This window comes from Notolabrus celidotus, chromosome 20, assembly GCF_009762535.1.
Source record: "Notolabrus celidotus isolate fNotCel1 chromosome 20, fNotCel1.pri, whole genome shotgun sequence".
NCBI lineage: Eukaryota > Metazoa > Chordata > Actinopteri > Labriformes > Labridae > Notolabrus > Notolabrus celidotus.
The window spans coordinates 12,924,398-12,947,536 of record NC_048291.1 but is presented as its reverse complement, the minus strand read 5'-3'; the positions used below and the strand labels follow the sequence as shown (position 1 = coordinate 12,947,536).

General features: G+C 41.0%; 3 protein-coding genes across 9 annotated transcripts in view; 2 read left to right on the top strand and 1 right to left on the bottom strand.

Moving 5' to 3' along the window:
* Positions 1-2,135: 2,135 nt before the first annotated feature.
* On the top strand, positions 2,136-9,419 carry hmox2b (heme oxygenase 2b). Of its 5 annotated transcripts, none has more exons than XM_034710891.1 (7): positions 2,136-2,244; positions 2,778-2,913; positions 5,070-5,160; positions 5,239-5,356; positions 5,475-5,966; positions 6,329-6,452; positions 6,556-9,419. In XM_034710891.1, the coding sequence occupies exons 3-7, from the start codon at positions 5,078-5,080 to the stop codon at positions 6,681-6,683; spliced, it is 945 nt and encodes a 314-aa protein (XP_034566782.1). In that variant the 5' UTR covers positions 2,136-2,244; positions 2,778-2,913; positions 5,070-5,077; the 3' UTR covers positions 6,684-9,419. The 5 variants fall into 5 exon arrangements, with proteins under 5 accessions (XP_034566782.1, XP_034566778.1, XP_034566780.1 ...); XM_034710887.1 differs by having other exon boundaries at positions 5,049-5,160; XM_034710889.1 differs by having other exon boundaries at positions 2,144-2,244; positions 2,665-2,913; positions 5,049-5,160.
* Positions 9,420-10,789: 1,370 nt separating this feature from the next.
* On the bottom strand, positions 10,790-16,980 carry dnaja3a (DnaJ heat shock protein family (Hsp40) member A3a). Of its 2 annotated transcripts, XM_034710881.1 has the most exons (12): positions 16,722-16,980; positions 15,955-16,091; positions 15,783-15,866; positions 15,460-15,666; positions 15,221-15,373; positions 14,371-14,518; positions 13,551-13,615; positions 13,198-13,326; positions 12,988-13,103; positions 12,756-12,853; positions 12,477-12,612; positions 10,790-11,526 (listed from the first exon to the last, which is right to left on the bottom strand). In XM_034710881.1, the coding sequence occupies exons 1-11, from the start codon at positions 16,963-16,965 to the stop codon at positions 12,491-12,493; spliced, it is 1,503 nt and encodes a 500-aa protein (XP_034566772.1). In that variant the 5' UTR covers positions 16,966-16,980; the 3' UTR covers positions 10,790-11,526; positions 12,477-12,490. The 2 variants fall into 2 exon arrangements, with proteins under 2 accessions (XP_034566772.1, XP_034566773.1); XM_034710882.1 differs by lacking the exon at positions 12,477-12,612.
* Positions 16,981-17,376: 396 nt separating this feature from the next.
* LOC117831964 (mitochondrial import inner membrane translocase subunit TIM16-like) overlaps positions 17,377-23,139 on the top strand; it is a 139,614-nt gene continuing 133,851 nt past the window's right edge. Inside the window, exons 1-6 of one of the 2 annotated variants that reach the window (XM_034710875.1) lie at positions 17,377-17,589; positions 19,456-19,552; positions 20,148-20,228; positions 20,435-20,505; positions 21,255-21,441; positions 22,478-22,554. In XM_034710875.1, the coding sequence (XP_034566766.1) occupies positions 17,530-17,589; positions 19,456-19,552; positions 20,148-20,228; positions 20,435-20,505; positions 21,255-21,441; positions 22,478-22,554 (573 nt within the window). In that variant the 5' untranslated portion in view covers positions 17,377-17,529. The remainder of the gene's footprint in view (positions 17,590-19,455; positions 19,553-20,147; positions 20,229-20,434; positions 20,506-21,254; positions 21,442-22,477; positions 22,555-23,139) is intronic. The other variant, XM_034710877.1, reaches the window with a different exon arrangement.

Here is a 23,139-nt window from a genome sequence, read left to right as displayed (position 1 = left end):
CCATTCCATTCCGTTTCATTCTAATCCATTTCATTCCTTTCCATTCCATTCCTTTCCATTCCATTCCGTTTCATTCTAATCCATTCCATTCCGTTTCATTCTAATCCTTTCCATTCCTTTCCATTCCAATGCATTCCACTCCATTCCACTCCATTCCACTCCATTCCACTCCATTCCACTCCATTCCAATGTATTACACTCCATTACACTCAATTCCGTTCCATTCCATTCCATTTCATTCTAATCCATTCCATTTCTTTCCATCCCAATGCATTGCACTCCATTCCATTCCATTCCATTCCACTCCATTCCATTCCAATCCATTCAACCACATTCCATTCCATTCTAGTCTACTCCATTCCATTCCATTCCAATCTATTCTACTCCATTCGAGTCCATTCTGTTCCATTCCAATCTATTATACTCCATTCCATTATATCTCATTCTACTCCATTCTATTCCATTCCAATCTATTCTACTCCATTCCATTCAATTCAATTCTACTCCATTCTATTCCAATCCAATCCATTCTACTCAATTCCATTCCATTCTATTCCAATCCATTCCACTCCATTCTATTCTATTCTATTCTACTCCATTCTATTCCATCCATTCCATTCTATTCCAATCAATTCCATTTTGTTCCATTTCATTCAATTCTACTCCAATGAATTCTACTCCGTTCCATTTAATTCCATTCCATTCTACTCCATTCCACTCTACTCCATTCCATTCCATTCTACTCCATTCCAATGCATTCCACTCCACTCCATTCCATTCCACTCCATTCCATTCCATTCCATTCCTTTCCTTTCCATTCTATTCCATTCCAATCTATTCAATTCATTTCTATTCCATTCTACACCATTCCATTCCATTCTACTGCATTCAGTTCCGTTCCATTCCATTCCATTCTACTCCATTCCATTCTACTCAATTCCATTCCCTTCCATTCCATTCTACTCAATTCCATTCAATTGTACTCTATTCCATTCCATTCCATTCTACTCCATTCCATTCTGTTCTACTCCATTCAATTCCAGTCTTCTACTCCATTCCATTCTATTCCATTCCATTCTACTCAATTCCATTCTACTTCATTCCATTCCATTCTGCTCCGTTCCATTCCATTCTACTCCATTCCATTCCATTAGTAGCATTTTTGTGTGTTGATATCACTGATATCGTTGATATCGAGGATATCTGGTATATCAGTGATACAAACGATATCAAGTGCAAAAACGCTTATACATTGCTGTCTACTCGTCAACTAGAAAGGGTTCAACATTCAACTTGTTAACTAGTTTAACTAGACCTTACTAGTGCAGGAAACTGACCCTTGATATCAAAGATATTGAATAAATGCTCAAACGGCTTTCCATAATTGTTGTTTGATATGCGTCAACTACCTCCTGACTACTTCACCCACTTCACCACTGTCTTCTCAGCACTTCCTGTGGGGAAACATCTGACTAACTGCATGTGTATTCAAATGGTGTCAGAATAATCGGAAAATATCGACACTGATCGGAAAAAAGGGTGAAGGGGGCAAGGAGTTGAAAAAACAAGAAAAGCCAGAGAAAATGCTGGAACCTGACTTGCTGAGTTGGAAGGATTTACATTATGTGACACTTAAACATGGAGTGCTGAGGTTAATGTTGGCTTGTTGATATGTAATTAAATTATTATTACTACTAATTACTGATGTTAGGTTATTTTCTCCATAAGTCATTGATTGAAAATTATTCTGTCAATTTTCCAATACTTATCTTAATATGCCAATAATAATTCTTAACAATTGTATTTGTCATAATATAATATAAGTTGTATTACAGAAGAGGATTAGGGCCACTGGGGGAAAAAACAAGGTCAAATTTGTATTATTATTACTATTATTCTTCTGAGAAAAAAAGTCAGAATTCTGAGATTAAAGTCAGAATTCTGACTTTTTTCTCAGAATAATAATAATTCAAAAAAATTTGACCTTAATATTTTTTTCAGTGGCCCTAGTCCTCTTCCGTATTCCTTGAATTAGATAAGATCAGTTCTGAGAAACAAAAGACAACACGTTTCAGCAGAGTCCTAATTGTTTTAAAGAAGTCGGAATAACAACTCTTGAAATGGAACGATCCGAGGGCACTTGAATGCAGCATGCGAGAAGCCGATTGGGGGCGGAGTTGTACGTGCAGCTCTGTCCTCGTCCTATGATTGTTTGTAGTTAACAAGCACAGCAGCGGACTGAAGGTTTGTCTTGTCAACATAATACCAAAGCTTTGTATCCCGTGAAGGTGAACTAGCTAGAAGAATAAACGTGTTGACCCTACAACGTACTGTACTGCTGCTCGCCAAATGTTAGGTTTGTTAGCTTGTTGAAATGCTAGCTAGCTATTAGCAAACTCAGCTAGTTAGCGTTATCCAGCAAAGTTAGCTCTTGTTGTCAAAGTGTTGCTCCCAGCAAGTTTAATGGTGCTAAACAGTCTATGGGTGCTAATGACAGATGTAGTAAGCAGTTGGTTTATTCGTCTCCCGATGAGAGGTCAATTATTGATCAGAGTGTTACATTGAAGGGAATTGTATCCCCTTAAACAACATCCTCTATCAATCTTCCAGTTACTTTATCGGACTCCTGGTAAACGCCAGAAGGCCTGTGATTTGTTGTTGCAGGTGCTTTTTGTTTGGCTGCGTCTGTGCACCGCTGACAGCAGGCAGGCCATCTCTTGTCTGGTTGTATCAGCTTTCAATCTCACGTTGCCCATCTTCTCTTCGCAACAAACCAGGTCGAAGTCTTCAATGAGCTGTAATAACACGAAGAAGTCATCTTACCTTTGACCATCATCTCAGGGACAACAACTACACTGAATAAGAGAGTGGTGATATCAGCTTCCCCTTTTCCAGACCTCTGCTGTTTCTTGGGTAAGGCTAAATAGGAGCTATACACTGCTTGCTTACCTGTAATGTGTTGCTAGAAGTATAAAACTATCATAACATCATTAGAGGAATTTTAAATGACTGCTGTATTTTGAATGGTTGAATAATGCAGAGACTAAATTGATGACTTTGAAAGCCAACAAACTCTGACACATTATATTCTGCAATGGACTCTCTTTCACACTATACAAGTTATATACACTTGTCCTCAGAATTATTCATACCCTTGTTAATTTTGTGATTTTTTTATTTTTGTGATGAAACTAATGCATTTTTTTCAAGTTTGTTTATGAATTATATGTGACCAACAAGTGAAAGAATGACAACAATACACAGTTCATGAACAACTTCATTTCATGGGTATTTTATTGATGGATTACCAAAAAATGCTATGTTCAAAATTATTCATACCCCTGACAATATCTCAACAAAATGTCCCAAATGTGTTAATCTTTGTCCTAAAGTTATTTCATGATGTCACAATGGAATAAATACCTTTTTTGTTGACAAAATGTTAAACAATGATAAAAAAAAATTAGCATCTTTCCAGAAGAGTATAAATAGAGGAAGAGTGTTTTGGTCATACTCAATTTTTGGTCATCATGGTCAAGAAGAAGGAGCTCAGTGAGGACCTGCGTCAATGTCTCGTGTGTGTCCACAGTAAAGGAAAGGGTTACAAGGCCATTTCAAAGCAGTTTGATGTCCCTGTGGCAACAGTCCCGAGCATAATCAACAAGCACAAGAGGTTTAACACTGTTAAAAACCTCAGCGGGCGTGGCAGGAAGCGTAAGGTGTCCCCCAAACTTGCCAGAAAAATATGTCGAGAGGTCAACAACAACCCCCGGACCACAACTAAGACCCTAATGGAAACGCTTGACCAGGCAGGGACGAAGGTGTCACGGTCCACCTTCGAGCGAGTCTTGCACAGAGGAGGTCTCCATGGACGTAGGCCTCGGAAGACACCGCTGCTCAGGAAAAAACATGTGGAGGCTCACCTGGCCTTTGCTAGAGGTCATCTGAAGCAAGATCCTAACTTTTGGTCAACCATCCTGTGGTCTGATGAGACAAAGTTGGAGTTATTTGGCCATATGGATGCCCAATATGTCTGGAGGAAGAAAGGAGAGGCATACAAGCCGAAGAACACTGTCCCCACCATCAAGCATGGTGGTGGAAGCATAATGTTATGGGGATGCTTCTCTTCCAGTGGCACAGGGAACTTTGTCAAGGTCCAAGGAATCATGAAAAAGGAGGATTACATCAGGATCCTTGATGAAAACGTGAAGGAATCTGCTGAGAAACTCCAGCTCGGCCACAACTGGACGTACCAGCATGACAATGATCCTAAACACACTGCCAAGTTAGTGAAGAAATGGTTCAAGGACAATGATGTCAACGTCCTAGAATGGCCAAGTCAGAGTCCTGACCTGAATCTGATCGAGAACTTGTGGCGAGACTTGAAGACCAGAGTGATGGCTAGGAAACCGACCAACCTGACCCAGCTTGAGGCCTTTGCCAATGAAGAGTGGGCCAACATTCCACAGAAGACATGCAGGAAGCTTGTGGACACGTACAAGGCTATGCTATTGACTATTAAAGAAAGACATTTGATTAGGGTATGAATAATTTTGAACATAGCATTTTTTGGTAATCCATCAATAAAATACCCATGAAATGAAGATGTTCTTGAATTGTATATTGTTGTCATTCTTTCACTTGTTGGTCACATATAATTCATAAACAAACTTGAAAAAAATGCATTAGTTTCATCACAAAAATAAAAAATCACAAGGGTATGAATAATTCTGAGGACAAGTGTATATGATATGATTATAAACCATAGTATACATGACACTCCTGTGTGTGATAAGGTTGTTGTACAGCCACTAGAAACACAGGGGACACTGAAGCCTGACATTGTTCCCTTGTTCAATTACCAATATGAAGAAAGAAGATAAGTTATCAGCTCAAATGACACCTTTATACAGCTGTTAAAGATATAGGTAATAGACATGGATCTTTCAAGGCTAAGCAACATACATGTGATTTGGTGAATCTCAAGTATGACTCATGGTCTACAATGTAAATATAAAACCCACTGTGATGTCTCTCACTGACTCTAGGCCAACCTTGCTGACCAACAGGAACAAAAATGTCAGCAGAGAAGATAGAGACAACAGCCACTGTGTCCAATGGATCTGGGCCTGTGTATGTGGAAAAAGAAGAAAAACTCAGGTAACTCTTCCAACATCACTATCTTGATGTTAATCTTGTTTTTGTGGTTCAGGTGAGCACACTTTTTTTCCTTCTCAGTCCTGAGGATCTGTCAGAGATGCTGGCAGCAGGGACGAAAGAGGTTCATGAGAAGGCTGAGAACACCCAGTTTGTGAAAGATTTTCTCAGGGGACGTATCCGAAAAGAGCTCTTCAAGGTCAGTCTGCAGTTAAGGAATACATATTAAACAATTCACTGTTGCATACAATTACAATAGGTACCTGGAAAAAGGAGCAGAGCATGTTATTTTCATCTTCTCATTCTTGTTTTTTCAGCTTGGTGCTGTTGCTCTCTATTATACTTATGCCGCCATGGAGGAGGAGATTGAAAGAAACAAAGACCACCCCCACTTTGCCCCTCTGTATTTTCCCACAGAGCTGCACCGCCATGAGGCCCTGGCTCGTGACCTCGAGTACTTTTACGGCCCTGACTGGCAGAGCCAGGTTAAATGCTCCCAGGCCACCCAGCAGTATGTGGACCGTATTCATCAGGTCGGGCAAGAGGACCCAGTGCTTCTGGTAGCCCATGCCTACACCCGCTACATGGGGGACCTTTCAGGGGGCCAGGTGCTGAAAAAAGTGGCCCAGAGAGCCTTGAAGCTGCCGCCCACAGGCGAGGGCCTGGAGTTCTATCAGTTTGATGCCATTCATAGTGCCAAAGCATTTAAGCAGCTGTACCGCAGTCGGATGAACGAGCTTGAACTGGACACGGAAACAAGGAAGAAGCTGGTGGACGAGGCTGTCAAGGCTTTTCATTTCAACATGGAGGTAAGATTCCAGAGGTAATATTAAAGGTCTGTTGTACTGAGGGCTAACACATCTGGGGAAAGAGGTTTGTACATTGACTTGATAAAGGTTTGAGCATTATGATACTGTATAATGGTCTGACAATAGGAATGTGTCTCATGGAATACCCTTTGTGCTATCATCAATGGGTGTGCTAATGAACCCTTGTGAACAATGTGAAACATCACAGCCCCTGTGATTTGGATCAAAAGTGTGAGATTTTAGTCATCAACTTTGCTTGATTGGCCAGGAAAGGACATAACTGTCTGGTTGCACAATACAGTAACAATATCCAGGACACTGACTAAGTGACGACTTGATTTCCTCTTGTGTTCTGTTTTTAGGTGTTTGATGAGCTAGAGGAGATGGGTAAATCCATCAAGGAGGAGGTTTTGGATGCTGGTATGCCTGTCCATGGAGAAATGGGCGGAGACATCAACAAGTGTCCCTACTATAATGCCAAAATGGGTATGCTTTTACTCTGCAATTATAATAAACTAAGAGATAAGCAATTTTAATCTTATGGTGGAAGTTTTAAGTGTTTGCATTTTCTGCCGGTTTTGTGTCACAGCTGCATCCGGTGGATCAGCATACGCCTGTCAGCTCGCCATGGCTGTACTCCGACACCCAACGGGACAGGTCCTGTTTGCCACATGGTTTGCTGCTCTGGCCGGATTGGCTGCTTGGTATCTGATGTGATTCAGCTGTCACTGTGTCACCCTGCTGCTGTAAGAGAGAGGGGGGAAGAAGAAGAATGTAGAGGAAAGGACAGCAAAGAGGCTAAAAAGTCCCTCAAACTGTGCACGTAATCTCATAATTTCACACAAACTTTCTGAAGGGGTCCAAGTTTATTGTTGTCACACGTTTGTTAATAAGCGTAGCTATAAGGACAGATAATAAACAATGGAATTACAATGAAATTATCGATAGGACCATAAGGTTTTCAATTCGTCCATCCAGCCATCCAGCCATCCACCTAGCCAACCATCCGTCCATCCAGCCATCCAGCTTTACATTATCACAAGTACTCCCCATGGTCACTTCAGTTTTCTACCTCCTTTTCTCTGTCCTTCCATTTTTCACCTTCTTCAGCAGTTTGCTGATTTTGCCACTGAGGTTCACCGAGTGAATAGCTAATAAGTTGTGAAATAACATTAACTGCCAGATTGACACAGCTAGGTGACTTTCAGATTTTCTCCATGCATCAACTACAAAATCACCAAATCCATCAGTATTCAAACAAGTTAACTTAGAGCTCTGATCATCTATGTTGAAATTCTTCAAATACTATGCGCATGTTATGCATGGGTACAATAGCACAGTGAATTATTGCTGGGCAGACTGCTGTGTTCATTTTTAATAAGGCCTTGGTGTTTTGACATAAAACATCTCAATCTTAGCAGCAACAAGAGGTAATATATGAGGTAAAATGCAAAGTGGTTTCTCGTAATTTTGAACTTAGGAAGTGTCTCCATTAAACTGTAACATAGAACGCATTGTGAAATACAGTGCGGTGCACTTTAGGATGTCAAGTGTTTCCGAAAAACGGTGTCCCTGTGTACAGTGAAACGGGGAAGGAGTTAATTGCTTTCTTTTTTTTCTGAATATAGCACACCTACACTTAAACAAGTGTATGATTTATTACACATCCTTTAGATAGCTGTGAATATACAGGATATATAAATCTCTACAGATGCATGTTAAGTTACTCAGAATTATGTGATATGGCGTCTTGTGCTCCTTAAAAACTGCCTGTTTTTGGTTCAAATGTACAGCTTAATTTTCCATGATAAATGCAGGGGCCTATATCAGGACTAAACAGAGGTGATGCAGCTATTGTAAAAGGAAAATATGTTTTATAATATTGATTATTTGTCCACATGGAGGCTAAATGAGCCTTAGTATTTTTAGTTTACTCTGAACTACTTCAGGTAAGGTAGTTTGTGTTTAGGTTGATCCTTCCTGTATCCACTTGTTATGGATAAACCAGTATGCATCATAACTAAATCTACTTTTCATGCTGTATGTTGGAAAAATGTTCTCAGTAGTGCACAATGCTGTTTTAACAAAGACATGGAGGAATACTTTTTGCTGTGTGAGCTGTATGCAGTGCATTTGCACTGATTGAAGTTTAATATTTATCCTAACACGGTTATGAAAACTAACTTTGCTTTATCTTTCCAAGCAGTTTGTTTTGTTTTTTTCTTTTTGGTTTGTTGGACACAAAATACTAAAGGAAACCTACTGAGAGCAACATGTCGTCCAGGTCCCTGTGCTTTTTGTATTTACACGACAAATTCATACAAAAATGGATGTACAGTATTCTTTTATTCGCAAGATTTCTGTTGGACTTGCAGCTGCAGTGCGGCTGCTAGATCACAGCTGTGACAGCCGGAGAGATGATGTTTGGAGTTAAGAGTCTCAGGGTCAGATGGCAATACAATGTATTGAATATAGAAGACTGATACAGGGGCGGTCCTAATATACTCCTGTTGTTCATTGTCTATGTGCTGTTACATGTTTTTAGTGCCAGAGGCGTGTGTTAAAATTCTAGTGTTTTTTGTCATATGAAGGGACCCTTACTTGAATCCCATAAGTTCAGGTACCTTTAATTATTGAGTAAACCTAAAACCCAAGTGAATGAACCCTTGACTAATCCATGTTGATTTTTGATGGTTTTGCAATTTCATTAACTTAGTTCCTAATCTCTTTGTTTATTGAAGCTGAGAACAGCCATGCTTGTAATTACTTTTTTAAACATGCTGTTACCTCCAGATCACAAGTAAACAAATTTGTTTCTCAAGATTACAAGGCTTTTTTCCCCCGCTTGATTGCAGGCTATTCTATTTTGTTAAATGGAGAAAAACAAATGCTTGATTTCTTGAGGTAATGAGACAATTCATCCCCAGAAAATGGCTTCAACCTTCTAAAGATCACAGGATGAATAAGAACTTTAAATAGTGTCTGGTTCAAGTGATCACATCAGATTTAAAACAGTTGGAGAGGATTCATAACTAAACAGTGATTCAGTCATGCATTGATCATTAATGTGTACTCCTTAATCCAACATGTTTAGCTTGAATCTGTTGCTACAGTTGTTTTATGCATGCTGGCATGGCATTTGATCCCTGATAAACACAAGTAGCAGGACAAACTTGTCTCTTGTAATGATGGCTTGATATTTTTGATAAACGTTAAAAAGCTTATTTTAGAATAGTTCGCTTCTGATCTTGAGATAATGGCAAAGAAAATAATAGCAAGCATGGCCATTTTCCGCCACTTTATAGTTTCTTTATTCAACTGGGCAAAGCTTTATTAGTGACTGAGTAGTTTGCCTTCATAGAGTCAGAGAAAAATCAGGACTATGCTGTGTTGTCTATATTGAAATAAAATATTTTTTCCTGCTCATGCTGAAATAAATGTGATTCATTTTGACTGGTGTTTTTTAATCACTATACAATTCCAAACAGTTGTTTTTCTCTTAGTCATGTGTACTAGCATTCTTCTATCAGGTGGTTGCCATTTATTGTCTTGAATGACAAATATTGAATGCAGTACCATGCAAGTTATAACTAACTTTCATGCTCCACTTTGGGTATACCTTCTTTTTACATCACCATTTGTTTGGTTCTGGAGTTTGTACCCAATTAGCTGCAAACCACTAAAAGTCCCATAAGCCTCAGCCATATCTTGTACCATCATAATGAGCAAATTTGACTTAACTTGCACACCAAATTAAGATTAGAAAGACAACCAGCTATCTAAGGCCTCTGTGCAGAGTTTTCAAATGGCTTTCAAACAGGTTGAAAATGAATACCACTAACTTCCAATGAGACCATCAGCAACAAGATTTAGACTTTTTACATTGTCACTTATAATGCCAGAAACCGAGGGGGTAGATGTTGGACCAGATGACTGATAGGGCACAGAATAAACAGCCTTTCTTGAAATTTTCAACAGCAAATATTCACCAAAGTGATAAACTGTTACTGCTGCGCTGGGTGTTGATGGAACCAAGGCATGAACAGAAGCGATCTGATTGGTGGGGATGCAGGACTGAAAAACTATACTCAAATGTAAAATGTGAAAGATTCCTCAGATCAGTACATTCTGTGTTGATTTGAAGCAGACACTCTAGGTTATGGAAAATTCAATGACTAATGCGTTAGCGTCTTCTTTTACTCTGTGAATGTGCAGCATTTGTCAACAGAGCTGTAAGTCAATCATCTTTATAACATCACATAACTCATCAAAATTTAAACTTCTAAGAAAAATGTACACTTGCACATGAATCAGCATGATATGAACTAACTACAGAGAGGAGAAAGCAAATCTAAGAAAAAAATTGACGTGTACATTTTCATTTTATAGTTTGATCCATGTCCCATCTGTTGTGGAGGAGGAGGCAGGCTTTAAGATCTATACCACAGCCAATCACCAGGGGGAGCTCTAGCAGCTGACGGCAGCATCTTGATATTACTGTAGCTGTGTAGCTGACTTCAACTCTCCAGTAGAGAATCAAAATGTTCAGTACTTGGTTGAAGAAAAATATAAAAAGGATAGAAGATGAAAGTGATTAAAATAAAATAATGCTAATAGATTAATTTTGAGTTAAAAAGTAATCTTATACAAAAGCTCTGGGGCAAAAAAATTCGACCTTTGTGGGTGTTGAATGTTTGAATTTAGTTGACTGCATTTTTCTTTTTAGGTTGCTGAAGGTGAAAAACAATTAGCATAAATACTTCAAGTACCAGATGGAGGAGAAGCGATTTGTTTTTTGTTCAGAGATTTACATAGAAACAAAGTTATTTCCCAGACCATAGCTTTATTATAGATCTACAGTATACCTTTTGTATGACACATTGATAAAGCCATTTTATCCACAGCTGACTATGTACAAATGTAATGAAGGTGCATAATGCAAAGGGCTAAAAGAGGAACAGGTATCAGTGTTTGCCATTCAGGAGAGACTCACTATCCTCTACAGACACAGCTTTTCACTGTCCTACACCTAAACTGAAAGGTTAATGTGTACTTTGAAGATGTTGAACTTTTTGGGACTGTCATTGTGAGGGACATTCTAGCATTACTGGAAGGAAAAACCAAAGCATACAGAACAAAGGGAGGATTAATAACAAGGGGTTCATTTAATCCCAAATAAAGCGTTGGACTATATCTGTAGACTTTATTAATACAATAATTTATGAGTGGTTTATGTTGTTCAGAAAACCACCTCGCACCAACTGCTACGTTCCATGAAAAGTCTCTGTTTCCTCCATTGAAGTTTGACGGAGAGGTGATTGGCACACTGGAACATCCTCTTGTATGTGGGTTCCCAGGGATAGGTTATCTTCTGCCTTTCTGCAGGTCTGGGTAGGTAGATAGGTCCTTACTGATGCCCCAGAACCTCTGTAGGCCTCCTCCAACACCAAATAATCCCAAACCACCTGTCTCTTTAAGTGGTGGCTCTTGTTCTCCTCTGTCCTCCCTACTGCTTGCTGATCTACTAAAGAAGCGTCTCAGTTCCAGGATGACCTTTTACCTGAAGAGTAAGGAGAAAGGAAGCTTTTTAATTAAAAAGGAAACTCGTGGCACACACATTTTTAAATCAGGCTGCCAACCCTAAACAACATACAAAAAGGAGCAGACCAGATGATTGGGGAACTTGAGTGTAAGGGAGTAACTTCTGAATCTCTATGTGACTATCTCTGCAGGGTGTCAGTCCAGCCAACGAGGCAGGTGTATTTCTACTTTCTTTAGCAGTAGCATTTACCATGCTCTTTACAGGGCAGGAGGATGTAGTGCTGGGCGATATGGCCTAAAATAAATCAAAACTTAACCCGTTTAGGATTAATGAACAATAATATGTATTTTTTTGTTGTTTGTTTTTGCCCTCATAGTTCATTGACAAGGTTGACTTCTTATCTCTGCGATTTCAAAACAATTGAAGTAAACACACAGATTAATTATTTATCAAGGATGTGATTGGCATCAGACACAAATGCAAGTTTATATTTGGATCCCTACATTGAAGAACACCAGAAGCACCTGGTGCTAAATTACATTGTAACCTTTCTCACACCTTTTCCTCACCCCTGCAGCACTCCATGCTTCTGTTTTATGAGTTAAATGTTAATAACTCAAAACCCATCACATATTACCATATAAGCCATAAGTTGGTAACTTTATGTCCAAGGACTCACCCCAAATGAACCAAATGATCTCTGGAAACTTCTCAGTGAACGTTGTTACTTTAAGGGGTGGGTCTTGTGCTCTATATGATGTGCTCCATTTGTCTATTTTTATGATGCCCTACTCCTGAGCCAATCATTCAGAGAACTTATAAACACATACTGACAGGGGAAGAAGCATTGGAGGTTTAGAATGACAGCCACAAACCAGAAAATAAAAAGTGATCTGAAAAAGACTTCATTGGTGAAGAACAAAGACAGAAAAAGTGGGACATGTGAAATGAATCAATACTAGTCCTACCTGGTTTGTGGCTGTCATGAAGAACTAAACAATCCCTTTAATTTGGAGAAGAAACCCCCCTCTTGTTTCAACTCTCCTTTAGTCTTGTCATGCTCCCCTTGCCCTGTCTCAAACCGCTTACCACTGCTGCCCCCACCTGGACAGAGACGAACACAGCATCAACTGGGCGTACTATGAGGCACAACTTTCCTTTACTAAAATCCCATCTCAGTATATCAGAGGTGTAGATTGAGCACAGCAAGAAGGCTACAGGGAAAGGAAGTGACTGCGTCCTCTTACCTGTGGTGGTGGCAGTGATCCCATTCACCGTCCCCTCCACGTCTGTCTCGTCCTCAGCGTAGCTCATAAGCAGACTCTTTTGTCTGTCTGTGAGTGTCCTGCACATGGAAGCAATGTATTGTGATGTTTGTGTTTGATTGAATGGTATTAAGCCAGAAGTTTCTTGAATGTGTCAAAAAGGACAAAACACTGGAGCAAAACACAACAACCATGTGCGTTTGTGAGATCTTACTTGGGTATTTTTATTTTCACATGGACATAATGGTCTCCGAAGCCATAGCCAGTGACACGAGCGATTCCTTTCCCGGCCAGACGTATCCTCTGGTCTGTCTGGATGCCTGCAGGGATCTGAAGACAGGAAATTCCAGTCATTTCTCACTTAGTTTGTATTTGAAATGTTTCCTGTAAAAGGTGAGGCCTGAGAATTCACATGTTGACGTACTGATAGGTTAACTGTTTCATAAAGGCCCTGTGTCCTGGCTGTGCCTCCCAGGATGGCTTGTGCCACAGAGATTAAAAGGTCAGAGTGGATGTCTGCACCGTCCCTCCTGTACAGTGGACTTTTCTGGACCTGGAAACAGAAAAAAATGACAATCATTTCCGCAAGGTGTGTGAAAAAAAGAACAACTCCACAGTTTGTCAGAACACGCTTAACATGCTCAGTCAGTTCAGTGTTTTTCGCGAGCCTAGACGAAGACACTAAACAAGACATTGGAATTATAAGAGCTCTGAGAGGAACATGCACTCCATTCACTTCCATAAGTACTAATATTATGAGCTGATGTAGGTACTCACCCTGAATGTGATGAAGACCTCCTTTTTACCAACTGGCATTCTAACTGTCTGACCATCCTCCACGCCTTGAAGCAAAAACAAACAACAGTTAGGTGATAATCATTTACAACAACAACAACAACAAAGTCTAAAACCATGGCACTGTTTCAGACAGGTCCCATCTCTAGTTCAGACAGATATTTCTTACTCTATTCAGGCTAAGCAGAACACAGCTGCTCATGTAATGCAGGGTTGATGTGAGCATTGCTAAGGAAAAATCCTACTGATTGTACTGGCTGAAGAGTAGTTCATGTTGTGTAAAAATGCAAAGAAGTATATCATCTTAATTTTATAACATGAAAAACATTCATTTCAAACTAGCTGTTTGGCCCAGCAGTATTCAGCTACTTTACATCTAGCTGCTCTAATTGGTTACAGCCTTCAGATGCATTTTTGTCATTGATTGTTGATACTGTCCTTAGATATCAGAAATGAGCTGAGAGGTTTCAGCAATATCTTCATTTTTGGATTGTAGCATGATTTAATCCTCAGAAGTTTTACTTTTCTTTCTGTGTCACTCTAATGTTTCCCAGAGGCCGTAAATCTACAGATCTAACTACAGTGAAGAATCAAAGGCAACCTATTCTTCCAACAGGCACGTATCATAAACAGTTCTTATTTTGACTGTGTGAGGTTTTAGGCAATAGAGAGGCAACAAGTTCAGGGAAAACTGTAAATTCACCCTAAAGAGCGCTAAAATGACTGAAATGCTCATTTATAGTAGTCAGAAAAACACTTCCTTGCTAGTAAACAATGCCACAGACAGTTCAGTGACACTAACCCGCAGGTACAGGAACCATCACGGGCTTCCTCTGCTTGGTCTGTCCTGAGCCGCGGCAGGAGTGACATGGGGAGGAGATGACTGTGCCTTTGCCACTACAGCGACGACACGTGGAGCGCATCACAAATGGGCCTGTGTTCACCGTCTCCTGCAGGAAGGGAGGATGAAGTGCAGAGTACAAATGATCAGCACGTAACAAAACAGAGACTGGGGATGATACCAAAACTTGTTTGTCTCGTTGGTACATTGTTTAAGTGAATTGTTTTGAGCTTGTATCAGAAGACGGATGCTGTACAAAGCAAACATCCACTCTGCCTGAGGAGCCTTTCATTTTAGAAGTTTAAAGGTTTTACAGCTAAGCTTTGAAATGTTGGGTTATCAAAACAAGCAAATAACAAAATTAGGCTATACATTTATCATACATCATAAGTCATACAGTGTTAAGACAAATCAGCTGGTTCTAGGAATTTTAGTGATGACATTTCAACCAGAAAAGTCACATAAACATTCACCATACAGTAATGAGACATGTCAAAAAAAAGAAAGCTGTTTGGCCTGCACATTATTATTTTCCTGCAACATAATTCACAATTGAATCCATAATTACTGCTGTATATCTTAACAAAAGATTCTTGATTCTTCACATATGATACCAAAACTTTTGACATCATTAAGTTCTAGTCGCTTACAGGCCCCAGTCACATAGTTTTAAATCTCAGCGATTTTGCAAAGATTGAAACCTAGAAGCATCAAATCTCTCAACACAAATAGAAAGAAATCTACAAGGCTTCATCTGCCCAGCCCCAACTCATAAACAAATTAATGTAAGGCAGTGTGTCAAAGCTCTTACCATGCCGGAGCCATTGCAATAGTGGCAGTGCTGCACCTTGGTACCTGGCTCGTGGCCTTTACCATCACACCGCTGGCAGGCTGCTTCTATATTGACAGACATCTCTTTGTTGACCCCCTTGGCTGCTTGAGTGAAGGTCAGCTCCATGATGTACTGTGTCGGAGAAAAGATGATAAAGGAAATTCAAATGCGGCTCAATAGAAATTGCCAAATGAGAACCAAAAGAGTGCACCACTTACCTCCTGTGGCTGATCAAATATGGCATTAAAGTCTCCAAAGCCTCTTCCTCCAGAGAACTCTCCAAAGATCTTGCGGAAGAGCTCTTCTGGGTCTACATTATGGGCCTGTCCAGACCAGTACTGCTGCCCTCCACCTGCCTGACCAGCGTCAAAGCCTGCTGAGCCATAAGTATCATACTGCTTCCTCTTCACTTCATCACTAAGGATCTGAGAGAAACATAGAACAAAGTATTCTTCAGGTAATTTCACTGCAACCAGAAGTGTCAAAGAAAACACATAGAGGGACACATCAATGGAAGTTTCAATTATTGCAGATACAACACCTCATAAGCTTCAGCCAGCTGAGCAAATTTTTCCTTGGCTTGAGGGTCATCTTTGTTGGTGTCAGGGTGATACTTTTTGGCCATCTGAGGAACAGCAAACACAAACACACTGTTAGCTGCTGTGATGATTGGTTATCGGAGAGCATATCCTAGCTGTTGGGCAGGAGTAGACCTGGTAGTAGGCTTTCTTGATCTCTTTCTGGGTTGCTGCACGAGGTACACCCAGGACCTGGTAGAAGTCCTGCTTGCTGCTAGCAGGGGCACTTGTGTGAAAGGACAGTGTGCTGATGGCATGTGGCGATTTGATACCTGACAAGTGTAAAAACAGGGTACAGGGGTAAGTAAACACAGTGAGAACAGTAGTTATGAGTCATGCAGGTATCACAGGATAACTTTCTGAACTGTTAGGTTATAAATCCAGCTGCTTGTCAACAGCAAACCTGTCTTTGTTTTACATGTTTTGCAGAATTAACATGTTTTTCGAAACCAGCATATATCAGGTTGAGTATTCGATCTGAAAGAAGGTTCTAGAAACAACGCTAGATGTTGTGTACCTGCAAGACAAGCTGTGAACAATAAGCAAGTGGCCAACCAGTAGCATCAAAATCGTTGTTGACAACAAAACAAGCTAAATAATAGAGTTGTCTGTGGGCTGAGGAATAATATTCTTGTAACACCGGGGTCTTCCCTTTGGAAGTTCTACTTTATGGCTGCAAACTTGTTAGCCAAACTGATTGCATCACATTTTTACCAGTCTCTGCAAGCAGAGCCGCAACGGGGTTGTGTTAGAAAGTGACGGTATCTTTAAAGGTGACTTGATCCCTTATTTGGCTATGATACAGTAGTTGTCTTTTATCGAATTACCCCAGTAGAGCTGAAATTACAACTAATGACGCCTAGCTTAGCCTAGCCTAGGCCATATGGGATACACCACCTCACCTGACAGCCCTCTCAATGTCAACCCTTTCCCTGCTCCGTCACACATCATGTTCCCTCCCCGCCACAGCTTCTCCGCTCCCAGTGACGAGAAACCGCGAACACCTCCATGGCCGGCGCCAATAACAGCACCGGGGGCCCTGCGTTGTCCAGAAGACACGATAACTGTAATCCAGCGTGAGGAACAGCGGGCTGCAGAGGACGCCATCATTCCTCCACTGGAAGCTACAGCGAACTCACTGCGCATGTGCGCGTGACGGAATGGGCGTCACTGAAGACGATCCAAGATTATTTGTTTGGGTCAAGATGATGCTATCCGAAGAAAAAAAGAGTTGGAAAATCTTCAACTAAATGCTATTGATTTATCTAACCAACACAAAATTGACATTTACAGAAAAATATAACGCCTAGCTAAAAATATTTAACTATCAGTGTTTTTGCAATTGTCTGTATTCAAAGTCAGTTTACACTCTACCATTTTAATCTCATATGTAATGAAGGACTTTGTGTGGTCTGCTCTTGAAAAGTGCTATATAAATACACTTAACGTACTACATTGCTGAGCAAATGAGCATCAGAAATGTAAACTAAAATACAGGGTGCGCATGTTTTAAAACCCAGGATAGCGCGCGGTGGGCCTGTGCCTTTTACAATATTCTCTCCTCGCAATCGGACAGCTCGGTGGAGCAAAGCGAGCGAACATCGCACGGCCAAATTGAACTGTCAGCTGTAGCAAGACTCCTCTCTCTGCAAAGTACCAACCAACTCGACAGGGACCCGGAAGGCACGAAAGTCAATCTGAGAGGGCAGCATGAATCGCTTTAAGACCTCCAAATTCAAAAACACCACTCCGAAAATTGCCAAGAAAGATGTGAGTAGCTACCGAGCGTCTGCCAGTATCTCTAGCAAGAATCAGCTTCAGATATTAGCTATGCTACTTAGCTGTGTTTGGGGAACGCCTGGCTGCAAGGGATGTTGAACTTCCTGCATCTGGAAGCCTGAATAGTAATAAGTGAACTACGCGAAAATCTGAATCCACACACTCAGTATTCACACTAACTATGGTATTGTTGTAAAACTGACAGCCATGTGGATGAAGAGAGCTGCTAGCACACATTGGATGTTATAGTGACGCCCATCATCATGCTATTATATCATAGCTAACTGAGTTTTTCTATTTCTTCTTAATAATCATGTGGTGTATTGCACATTTTCCCACAGCTGTTTTCCTCAAAGATTTGCAGTTTGCAATAAGTCGGTATGACAATCATGATGTCTCCTGTATTTAAGTGATAGTGGTCCTGCAGGCTGCAATAGACGACATGTCTGGACGGCACTGCAGTGTCTAGCATACAAATCTGTCATTTTTCTCCCCCTCTGGACCCATCTGTTAGAAGTTGCAACGCCTGCAGCCCTTCTTGCTGAGATGGATTATGTAACCCCCCTACTTAGTTTTTACTGAGGCAAGAAAATGCCAGGCATGTGCAGGGATACTGGATGTTATTGGTGTCTCTACAATCTCTGCAATAGATCTGAGACAGCAGGTGGTGCTTTGCTGCTGTGAATGTTAACAGACCAGTGAATGTGTGGTAGTGTGGCTGGAGTCATGTGATGGAAGGAACTGTCATGTCAGACTTTCTTTAAGGGAGAAAATGGGGTGAGAAGCAGGGAGTAAAAGAGAGGAGGGCTCATAGAAAGAAGATATGTGGGTGATGATCTCTAATCGGAAAGTTTGAGTGTTTATGGATTGAGTAGTCAGTCAGGGATTAATATAACCAGCTCTATTTGGCCCCTGGACTGAGTTTTTTTTGGGCACCAAAGCTCTTTTTGAGCATGGATTAACAGCAGAAGGTATTCAGACTGACTCCTTAAACCTGGGAAATATGCTTAGATACAGAAACTGCAGGATAGACCTCAGACATGATGGTCCAAATGGATTTGTTGAGGGAAGAGAAGCCTTTTGTGATATAATGAGCATCCCAGGGAGGGGGATAAGAAGTCCCTGTTTGAAGTCTTAGTGAGATATTGTTTGAGAGAAAAATACAAAGTAGAAGAGGCTCCCATACATATATCCTATGGTGGAGTTAGTGTCTGATAATACTGGGGGTAATAATTCAAAGTACAACCTTGTGGCTGAATCAGAAAAAATCAAGTGTAAGTGGTGGGTGTGAGCTGTCATTTTTGCAAATATATGCAGATGCACATGTAGTAAGTGAGACTTTCAAAAATGGATGCATGCTTTGGAGGGTGCTTTGAAGTGCATGGTTGCATAAAAAAGCCAGCATTGCTGTTAAGTGTCCTCTGTGGCTCCATGGTTGGCCTGTCTCAGTTTGTGTCCCACAGTTTTCAGAGGAGAAGCAGTGCAGCAGTATGTTGCACAGTCTGTCCTCTTGCTGCGCTCGCCTTGTTAATGTTATGAAAGAGGTTTTTAAGAGTGTCCGCTGTGCAACGCAGGGAGCCCTTCCACTTCCTCCACAATTTGCTCATTCAGAAGCACTTATGTGTGTGAGCTCTGAGTAAGATTCTTCCTGTTTATAACCCTGCTGAGTTATTAAGTTATTTAATGTGCTCCCTCTTAACATGCTGATAGGAACTAGACTAACTTTATTTCCATTTACTTTTGTGTAGATCTGTCAAGTTATAGTCAGTTATCAAGGTTCATGAATGATAATATGTTACAATACTCCATACATGGTTTCTTATCCCTCACGTGTGCTCTCCATGTCTTTAAATCCAGGGTTGGATCAACAATGTGCGAGCTGGGTCTTTCTCCTGCCAGGGGAACCACATCAAAGCGAGCTCCAAGATGGTTGTCTTCAACACTGAGCAGGCTGGTAAGGCTGTAAAAAAGAGTCTCATCTGTTTTGATTATATTGAAGGTACAGTGTGTGCAGTTTGAGAAAAGCCACTCCTCTTTGCTGGTTTCTAGATTAATCATACGTTAGTTGGAGTCAGCATTTCGAAGGAGGCCACCACCTTTGGCCTTTAAAATGCCTCCTTAGAACCAGTGGGTAACATCACTTAGACTACGTCTGCTTTTTAAGAGTCTAAAGATTAAACTGCCCTTGGTTTTTATATTAATTAAAACTACAGAGAAAAACACTCAAGCTAGTGGATTATAAAAAGAGTGATAGAACGGCAAAGAGGAGTGCAAGTGACCAGCTCAGATGCATTACATATTTTTCATCAGTATGAGATGGTTGATGTATTTTGTCCGTTGATATTTTTCTTCTGTATGAAATTATTTGAACTATTTACTTTAATGTGTATATACAAAGTGTTTTTTTGTTCATGAAACGTACAACGTATAGACAAAACCAAATACAGACAAAAGTTTTTGGAGAAAATGATATCACTTGATAGATTTATTCTCAGTGCACGTTCAGAGAGCAGAATGATAAAAGAAACTTTGTCTTCCTGTTTCTGCAGGTGGAGGTATGCTGGGACTTTCCTCAGTCAGACCTGGTCCTGATGGTCAGTGGACAGTCACCCAGCTCTCCTGCCATTCAGGTACTTTTCCTTGGTTGCTTTAGCACTTCCTCAGTCTCTTCATTCATTCCCTTGTCACCTTCTCTCTTGCATATGGCACCACTCCAACCTTTAAATACACCCTGGTGTCTTTAAATGTAACGTCAGAAATGCAAGTATGTTTTGATCAGAAATGAAACTACACTTTGACTGGGATCTCATTCTTGTTTTCCACTCCCCTCTGTTAGATCTGGTGACTGATATGGACTTCTCTCCTTTCGATGAAAGTCTCCTGGTCACGTGCTCCAGCGATGAAACGGTGAGCTCTTTCATTGCCCCCTATCATTTTCTAATGTATTCCCTTTATAACTTTGCTTGCTCTTTCTCTTTATTGATCTTTTTTTTTCTTATTTCTCTACACTTATATAAGTCATCTCAGGCTTTATTCATGGCCCAGTTTTTCATACGATATGAACCTGCTGTTTTTTTTTATGTTATTTGAACCTTTTGATGACTCCTTTGTTTCAGCACATTATCCTCAGCCACAGGTGCCTTAGATTACTGGAATCTGCTGAGTTTGGCCCAGCATCTTCAGACTCAGCAGCTTGGTTCACCTCCACAACCTGTGTTAAAACACAAATATTGACACACACACACACACACACAGACCAGAGTGGTCTGCGTGGTCTGCAGCGCCTGGAATGTGCAGCACACGTTCAATTCATCTCATCTGTAGCCAACAGGGCATTTTGTTTCACATACTCAGCTGTGCTGAAAATGCAAATTAGAGTTGAAATGAGTGAACCTGTGAAATATGATCAAGAGAATGTATTTTTACTGACTTAAATGATCTCATTAGATTTAGCAACGCCAGCTTGCTTGTCTGATGTGGCTTCAAAGAACAGCTGTGACAGCAGACAGTTCGTAACTATTTCTTTAAATCTTCAAAGGAGCTGAAATTCACTGCTGAGATTGTAGGAGTAGCTCAGACAAAGTAGGAAGTAAGACTGGCTGAATTTTAAGGTGTAGTAAAGTAATCAGGATATTTCCCTCTGTGTGTGTGCACAGGTGAAGCTGTGGCGTTTGTGTGATCCAGAGCTGCAGCAGACCACAAGTCCAGAGCTGACCCTGCAGCCAGGTCATGGCAGGGTGGAGCTCGTGCTCTTCCACCCCACCTCTTCTGGTTTGCTGGCTGTCGGAGCCAACAAGTCCCCTCTGATTTGGGACAGCAGCCGGCAGGATGCACCTCTGGCAGGTAGCTACTGGAGCCCTACATGTGCAAACACATCTGTTTGCTGCACAGTTAACATTAAGACACTGAAATTAATTTTTTCTGAGTCTTGGTTGTACATCATGCACTGTCTGTTACATCTAACATTTCAGTCTCTGTCAGTTAGTCTGCAGTATTTTTTTGTTGTGGTCGTTTTGTGTCATGAGTTTATAAATCTGGAGTTGAGTGTTTCTTTTTGTTTCCGTCGGGGTCTGTCTCACTGACACTGCCTACGTTTTACAGCCCTGTGGCTCTGCCTATGTGCCGGAGCAGCAGAGGTAATGTTTTGGTTTGCAGTCCTGGTCCCCGTCTGCCGACTGGGCCCCGAATGTAATCACTATCCTCTGGCATCACCCCCCCCCCCCCCCCCCCCCCCCCCCCCCACCATCACATACACTTTGCCCCCCCGTCAAAAAGCCTGTGACAGCTGGCCTGGCTGCTATTCACTGCTGATCCAACTTTTCATGCGCTGTGCCCCCACACACCAGCTTCCATCTCCCCTCTTCCTCATTCACATGTGGCTGAGGAACAGTTTTTTTGAACGAGAAACATGTGCGATTAAGTGAGTGTGTGTTTGAGTTTTGGTTTGAGTTCATGTCTTGTGTGTAACTGTCTTAACAAGTACACCTTTCTTGTTTTTTCACCTGTTTGGTGTCAAACTGAAAAATTCACACAAACTATGCTGTGCTAACTTCTGGCACTGCAGCCAAGTATGTCATGCTCTTCATTTCTCTTATTCATTGTTGGTTGTAAATCCTACATACTTTGTACTCTGTGTGTTTTCTGTCTTCTGTCTGCTTAAATTATGGCTTTATCTCTCCCCTCCATTTCCCCTTCCACTGTTTTCTAACCTGTTCCCTGTCTTGTCTTGTCTTTACATGTGCCGTCACTATGTGTTCATTCTGTGTTGCATCGTTTCCTCTTTTTTTGAACCTTTTCAAGATGTCCCTGCCTAACTGTTCGGCATCTCAAGTTCTTTCTTTCTCTAACCCCTCTCTCTAAATGATATGTGTGTCTGCAGTTCTGGAGCAGCACAGCGACCAGCTGCAGAGTCTGAGCTGGAAACAGGACGGTTCCCTGCTGGCTTCCTCCTGCAAGGTGATGAAAACTTTACACTGCACCCTAGATATACACTGCAATCACGTGCATCGCTCTGCGGTTAATTTTCAAGCAGGAGAGAGTGAAAATTCTGTTCCTCTTTTACAATTTTGTTACTCTATTGAGCAAGATTTGAGTGCTGTAGTTACAAAAAGTGACCACTAGATGTAGCTAGCGTCTCACAATTAGCGCAGCACGCCCCACATTGGAAGCTTCTGCACCTTATTTGTTTAAATGGGATTTAATTCATAAAAACGTCAACTACAGTAATGTGCATAAAAAGGACAGGGATCACATCGCACATTGGAATAAGATTTAGTGAACAGATCTTTAGAGGGACAAAAGAACAACCTCGGAAAGTCCTCTGACATAGATAACAACCGGTTTGTTTTGAAGCAGTAAAAGTGATGACGAAGAAAGAAGTGTTGGCCACAGCTGATGATGGTTTTTGCTCAACGCAGTTCAAACTGTATTCACTTGTTGATTAAGTCACCATCAGGAGCAGAAGGCTGTTTGTGACAGACAAATCTCTGAGCGGTTTTGTTTTGCTTGACCTCACCGGACCCCTGACCCGATGCCCCTTTC

Excerpts from the sequence above, each read along its gene's own strand:
- dnaja3a (XM_034710881.1), bottom strand. The coding sequence starts at position 16,965 with ATGCGCAGTGAGTTCGCTGTAGCTTCCAGTGGAGGAATGATGGCGTCC. Across the intron at positions 15,667-15,782 it reads AGCTGGCTGAAGCTTATGAG|ATCCTTAGTGATGAAGTGAA; the intron begins GTGTTGTATCTG and ends TGTTTCTCTCAG. Across the intron at positions 13,104-13,197 it reads ATGAAACAGTTAACCTATCA|ATCCCTGCAGGCATCCAGAC; the intron begins GTACGTCAACAT and ends TCCTGTCTTCAG.
- hmox2b (XM_034710891.1), top strand. The coding sequence starts at position 5,078 with ATGTCAGCAGAGAAGATAGAGACAACAGCCACTGTGTCCAATGGATCT. Across the intron at positions 5,161-5,238 it reads GAAAAAGAAGAAAAACTCAG|TCCTGAGGATCTGTCAGAGA; the intron begins GTAACTCTTCCA and ends TTTCCTTCTCAG. Across the intron at positions 5,357-5,474 it reads TCCGAAAAGAGCTCTTCAAG|CTTGGTGCTGTTGCTCTCTA; the intron begins GTCAGTCTGCAG and ends TTGTTTTTTCAG.